Raw genomic sequence first — 6341 nt, 5'->3', positions numbered from 1 at the left:
GCGACTTTGCAGCCACCTCTCTCTGAGAAGCCTTTGCAGCTCGGTCCCCATTCTAACGTTGGGTGGGGCTGAGAGCCTGTGGGAGTGAGCTCCCTAAGTGGAGAGGTGAAACAGAATTCAGTTGTCAAAAGGTAGTCTCAAGAAGAACACCATTCCCTCTGAATCATCCCTTTTGTTAAGGATTAAAAAAAAAAAGCCACCCCCCCACCCCCAAAGGCACAACCCACCCTGGAAAGCAGAGGTAACTGAGCTTGTGGGAAACGGATGTGTAGCTGGCACCAGTCCGAGGGTGGGGAAGGGAGGAGAGAAGACGGGGCGATTGTCCAACCCCCGTGGAGAGTGGATAAAAGGCGTCCACGGGGGAAGAACCACAGTTGTCCTCAGCCCAGGCCAAGCCAAGCTGTCCACACCTGCTCTCCGCCTTGCTCTCACCATGAGCTGTCGCCTGCAGACCTCTTCCGCCAGCTATGGAGGTGGTTTTGGGGGTGGTTCCTGCCAGCTGGGAGGAGGCCGGTTTGTCTCTGGGGGATCAGCTGGGGGCTATGGGGGCGGCGTGAGCTGCGGCTTTGGTGGAGGGGCTGGTAGTGGTTTTGGAGGTGGCTTTGGAGGTGGCTTTGGAGGTGGCTTCGGTGGGGGTTTTGGCGGTGGCTTTGGTGACTTTGGTGGTGGCGATGGCGGCCTCCTCTCTGGCAATGAGAAGATCACCATGCAGAACCTCAACGACCGCCTGGCCTCCTACCTGGAGAAGGTGCGCGCCCTGGAGGAGGCCAACACTGACCTGGAGGTGAAGATCCGCGACTGGCACCAGAAGCAGAGCCCCGCCAGCCCGGAGCGCGACTACAGCCACTACTACAAGATCATAGAGGAGCTCCGGGACAAGGTGAGACCATGGATGCTGAGGAGGGCTCCTCTGCGCAGGGCAGAGCTTAGACAGGCAGGAAACACAGTATCCCAGGGGACTGGAAGATGCGGTGTGGATGGGATTCTCACTCTTCCTGTGGGGGAAAATTCTAGTCGTTTACTACTGAGCATCTCTACTCCTGATGAGCTCTCTCATGCCATAACCCTCCAAACGCACTTTCTCCCATTCCTCATTTTCGTTGTTGTTATTACTCATGTCAACATTTTTACTGTTTTCCAAACAGTTATGGCATTAGTGATTCAATCTTTATGGTCCTAACCCACTGAATTATTCAGAAGCCATGACAGTTTTAAAAGCCACTAAGAATGACTAAAATCAACAAAGGGATACAAGTTCATTCACTGGTCTAGGAATGCTAGTTTATTGTGTAGGGGACCATTGAAACTCTTATTGTCAGTTGGCTGCGACCGTGTGGGGTAGATGGAGGCAGAGGCTCGGGCAGTGTCAAGCCGAGATTCCCTCCACGGCCTGTCCATCACACTGTGATGCCGGCTTGATGGAACAGAAATCCACCTTCCTGGGCTGAGTCCAAGCTTTGAGGGGGTGGATTTAAATGTTTGGGAATACAATAGTTTAGACAAGGAATTCAAATGAATGGGTACATTTGTTGGATTTTTCTTCCACTCAGCTAGGAGGCCAGCTCCCTTACAAGTATTATGAAGTGCATGCAGCCAGATTGACTTCCTCCTGAGAGGGTTCTCAGCACACAGAGTGGCCCAGACAGGTTGCCAGTCTGAGGCTGTGGAGATGTGACCAACCAAAGATGATTATGGTGGGAGTGGTCCCTTGAAATGCACATCCTGATCTTCCCCATCACGACCAGACATAGGAAGCTACAGCAACAAACCAAAGGGATCTGGCCCGCCCCTCATTTAGCAGAAAAGGAACCGAGGCACAGCTCAAATGGAAAAATCTGATGACAACTGGTCACACCCATGTTTTCTCAGCCCTCCTCTCCAAGGTCACAGAACCTCTAGCGGTTACATTCTGTATTTTGCAGATCCTGGCGGCCACCATCGACAACAACCGGGTCATCCTAGAGATCGACAATGCCAGGCTGGCTGCTGATGACTTCAGGCTCAAGTGAGTTTATTTCTGTCATTCACCTTTCCCGCCAGTCTCTTGTTTTAGACAAATGCTCATCTGAATAATGAAATTGGAGCTTCTCAGCAGTGACGGTCTTGGAGGAGTAGCGGAGTCCAGTGTAGGGCGAGTGTCTAATGTCACTTCTGTGTTGCTTTTTCAATAATAATAATAATAATAAAAAAAATCCTTTAGGTATGAGAACGAGCTGGCCCTGCGCCAGAGTGTGGAGGCTGACATCAACGGCCTGCGCAGGGTGCTGGACGAGCTGACCCTGGCCAAGACGGACCTGGAGATGCAGATCGAGAGCCTGAACGAGGAGCTGGCCTACCTGAAGAAGAACCATGAGGAGGTGAGAGGGAGCACAGGCTTGCCATGGCTGCATCCCCTCCAGTGAGAAAGGCGCGCCGTCTGCTGCAGCCAGACTCAGCCCTCCGCTGCGGGACCTGGAAAGGCCTTCCAGAACACTCCTGGAGCATCCAGAGCCAAGGAGAGGGAAGATGAGAAGCTTCATACCTCTTCCTCTCCCATCCCTACAGGAGATGAAAGAGTTCAGCAACCAGGTGGTAGGCCAGGTCAACGTGGAGATGGATGCTACCCCTGGCATTGACCTGACCCGCGTGCTGGCAGAGATGAGAGAGCAGTACGAGGCCATGGCAGAGAGGAACCGCCGCGATGCCGAGGAATGGTTCAACAGCAAGGTGCCAGCCCTCGTCCCCCATGGAGCCAGGGGGTTCCGGGGCCTCCCAGCCGGTCCCCTCCACCACCTTCTTCTTGCTTGATTTTCAGAGTGCAGAGCTGAACAAGGAGGTGTCTTCCAACACTGCCATGATTCAGACCAGCAAGACGGAGATCACGGAGCTCAGGCGTACGCTCCAGGGCCTGGAGATCGAGCTGCAGTCCCAGCTCAGCATGGTACCTCTGCTGTCCCTTGCCCAGTGGCCACCACTTCCAGGCCTCCCTGGGCCTGGCTCTCCTCATCGCTTCTCTGTTGCCCCACCAGAAAGCCGGGCTGGAGAGCACGGTGGCAGACACGGAGTGCCGCTACGCCACGCAGCTGGCTCAGATCCAGTCTCTGATCAGCTGCATCGAAGCCCAGCTGAGCGACGTGCGGGCTGACACCGAGCGGCAGAACCTGGAGTACCGGCAGCTCATGGACATCAAGTCGCGGCTGGAGCAGGAGATCGCCACCTACCGCAGCCTGCTCGAGGGCCAGGACGCCAAGTATGTCTTCGCTAGTCTCTCTCTTGAGTGACCGCAGGACCCTTGGATGTCAGAGCAGGCAGGGTCTTAGGGACCGGGGCTTGCGTCTTAGACGAGAAGGGACCTATCTGAGCTTTAACAGCCCAGACGAAGACCCAGGACCAGAGCTCCCCTGTCCTCTTGAATCAGTTTGTGGGGGCATCTCCTCAGTAGGCATTGACCTGACTGTTCAACATTCTAATTCAAACCTCTAAATTAGACTGTCGGAAATAAGAACGTCTCCTATTGGAAAAATATTAGCTTGGCTTCAGGTCAGCCCAACAAAGCTATTAAGATGGTGATTTAGCTGACTTCAGACTGTTTGCAGGGACCAGGCCACCCCTGTGGGTGCAGGATGGGGGGCTGAGGGAACCAGAGAAAAAAACAAAACTTTCGGCAAATGCTTTGCATCTTGGGGCCAATGCTATCTCCTCCTGAGGCCTCAGACAGACAGACAGGCCTGGTGGCTATCTGCTGCTGTTGTCCCCTAGGCTGGGGGCACAGCTAGGTAAAAAACAAAACAAAACAAAACAAAAAAAACCCAACTCAGGGCCTCCAATTGATGGTCTGAGCTGTTCCATCTGAGGACAGGTAAGCAGCTGTCCTCAGCTGCTTTCTGCTCATGGCTGCCCTCTCTCCTCTCTCCCAGGATTATTGGCTTCGACAGCTCAAGAGGTAAGGAGGTACTGGTGGGAGAGGCTCCTTCCCGTTCACAGCCCCGGGGGGTGGGGAGGGAGGTGGTGCTGGGCTCCCCTGTGGAGGGCGGAGGAGGCTGCAGTGGAAGTGGTCGTTTGCTCATCTATTTTCCTTTCTATATAGATGGCTTTGTCTCACAGAGCCACTGGGCTGTCTCGGAGGGAGCCAGCTTTGGGGACAATCACAGAGTCACCTGACCAGTGAAGGGGTTCGGGGTCCCCCTAGGGGTCCTGATTTGGCCTGAGGTGAGCTTCCTCCAGTCTGAGCGTCTCTGGCCTCCTCTTTCCCAGGAACCACCCACACTGGCAACAGCGCTACTACCTCCGGCCCCAGTTCCGGCAACCGCGCTTCGGAGACCCGCAGGCCTTCGGAAATCCGTAGGCCTTAAAGCTGCCTAGCATCCTCTTCGGCACCCAGAGGAGGAGCGAGCTGGAGGTTCCTGCAGGAGAGAAGGAGGACGAGGGGACGCTCAGTCCCTCTGCCCCCAGGCGCCTGGCCCCTGCTCTCCCGGGCACGGCCGCTCCCCGCTCTTCTCTCTCTGGGCCAAGCTTCCTTTGCTTTTTTCTTTCTTTCCTGATCCAGCTGCTCTGATTCCTTAGCTTCTCTACTAAAAAGAAAAGATAATTCAATAAAGTTTCCTGCCTTTTTGCAAACGTAGTTTCGATTCTGGCCTGGTTTCTGAGACCCCAATTTGGGGCTGTGGGTGAGTGGGTTACCCCAACAAGCCCAGGCCAGGGAGCTTCCAATGGGGAAGAATACAGGGCCCTGGGCCAACCACCGGCACACAGGTGCAACAGCGACAAACGCAGGGGCCACAGGTGGCTCCTGGATGGTGGCAGCCAGCAAACTTGGGTAATTGGAGTAAACCGGGGCCGTGCAGAGGCACCTGAGTCAGTGCAATGCTCTGTAGGGTGTCCGGTAATAAGGCAGCAACCGGTTCTAGTTGAGTCAGGTTGTGGGGAGACATGGGGGAATGGTATGGAGTCGGGCAGCTTTATCGGGTCTGCTGGGTTGATGTTGCCCCTCCCGGGGTTGGCCAGCTGCCCACGCCCACAGCGAGCTCACGCCCCTGGGGCTGCAGCTATGAGGAAGCAGCCCACCCTGCTGGGATCTGACTAACCTCTGTGTCCATGATTGTTTGCGAATGAGCACGTTAACTTGGCATGTTAACGCAAGGAATACAAAATAGAGGAGAAAGTGCTAATGGATCTAGCACTAACTGTGTACAGAGTGCCTTTCACGCTTTATTTCACTCATCTTTACAACAATCCCATGAGCCAGCACGGTTATGCCATTTTACACACCTGAAGGCCGAGGCTCAGACTGGTTCAATGATCTGCCCGGTGTGAGAGCTGGGGTCCTCACCCCAGCGTGTTTTCCAGGAGGCGGCTGGCCCTTTGTCAGAGTCAAGTGTTCAGCTCTGGGAATCTAGGGAAACAAAAGACGCGGCTCTCTCCTCAGCCCTGACCTGTAGGGGGCAAAGACATCAACCAGAGAACGTTCCGCGGCATCCCAGAGTCTCAGAGCCCCAGAGGGGAGCGCCTTCACACAGCGGGTGCTGCACAGATGTGGCTAATTGCTGTGCTGCCTGTGTGACTCCCGGCTGCTTCGGTCACCCTCCCCCTTGCCCTTGGCCAAAGTTGCCTCTCTCGACCCAAGGCTCCGCCTGGATGGATGGCAGGCACAGTGTACTCCTGCCTTCCCCATGGGGTTGCGTGTCCTGCCTGGGTCCTGCAGGGGGCAGGCTCACTCCAGAGAGCAGTCAGCGCTTCTAAGGCCACCCGTTGGGACACAGATTGAAGGGACAGGGCTCTAGGCCTGGTTTTACCCTGGCTCGGTCCCTACATAAGGCCCTGTCCAATCTCCAGTGGCTTGTTGGGCAGCTGGGCGCTGGGACCAGCAGGGCATGGCTGAGGACAGAGCTGCAGTTCTGAGACCCTGGTGAACCTGTTGTCCCTCCGTTTGGGACGGCAACCTGGAGGGTCCACAGAAGACCCAGAGCATGAGATGAGGGGGTTTGGGCCTTCCTGGCAAGGGGAATCTTGCTGTCCCCCACCAAGGGAGGCCTGGGGAAGAGGAGGGCTGTGGAGCGTGGGGTGTGTTGACACACTGCTGTGGTTTTCCCATGTCATCTGTGGGGGCCTTTGTCTCTCTCTGCCTGACTCGGTGCATCTCGGGGGCTGCTGGGGACTTGCTCCCAGTTGGATGGTGTTCCTGGGGTTTTGGGTGGCTGGAGCGGAGCAGGGTATATAGGTTGCTTCCCTTTCGGCCACTCCCCTGGGTGCTGCAGAGTTTGGGAGGACTCAGGTGGGTGAGCAGGTGCTGCTCTTGGGGTGGAGATTTGGGGGAGTTGGCCGAGAGCTGGTGTTCACTTTTCTGGCCCATTTTTATAGACAGT

General features: G+C 55.7%; 1 protein-coding gene across 1 annotated transcript; it reads left to right on the top strand.

Moving 5' to 3' along the window:
• Nucleotides 1–363: 363 nt before the first annotated feature.
• On the top strand, nt 364–4593 carry LOC107513795 (keratin, type I cytoskeletal 13-like). The gene is made up of 8 exons (XM_016150821.2): nt 364–880; nt 1923–2005; nt 2201–2357; nt 2545–2706; nt 2795–2920; nt 3009–3229; nt 3897–3922; nt 4234–4593. Exons 1-8 carry the CDS (start codon nt 434–436, stop codon nt 4329–4331), a joined length of 1320 nt encoding a protein of 439 aa, XP_016006307.1. The 5' UTR covers nt 364–433; the 3' UTR covers nt 4332–4593.
• The last annotated feature ends 1748 nt before the right edge of the window (nt 4594–6341 follow it).

This window comes from Rousettus aegyptiacus, unplaced genomic scaffold (assembly GCF_014176215.1).
Source record: "Rousettus aegyptiacus isolate mRouAeg1 unplaced genomic scaffold, mRouAeg1.p scaffold_m13_p_6, whole genome shotgun sequence".
Lineage (NCBI taxonomy): Eukaryota > Metazoa > Chordata > Mammalia > Chiroptera > Pteropodidae > Rousettus > Rousettus aegyptiacus.
The sequence above is the reverse complement of the archived record's forward strand: the minus strand, read 5'-3'. Positions and strand labels throughout refer to the sequence as shown.

What these genes read in the sequence shown, in the direction of transcription:
- LOC107513795 (XM_016150821.2), top strand. Translation starts at nt 434, where the DNA reads ATGAGCTGTCGCCTGCAGACCTCTTCCGCCAGCTATGGAGGTGGTTTT. An exon ending in TGAAGAAGAACCATGAGGAG is followed by an intron (nt 2,358 to 2,544) that starts GTGAGAGGGAGC and finishes CCATCCCTACAG; the next exon opens with GAGATGAAAGAGTTCAGCAA. An exon ending in TGGCTTCGACAGCTCAAGAG is followed by an intron (nt 3,923 to 4,233) that starts GTAAGGAGGTAC and finishes CCTCTTTCCCAG; the next exon opens with GAACCACCCACACTGGCAAC.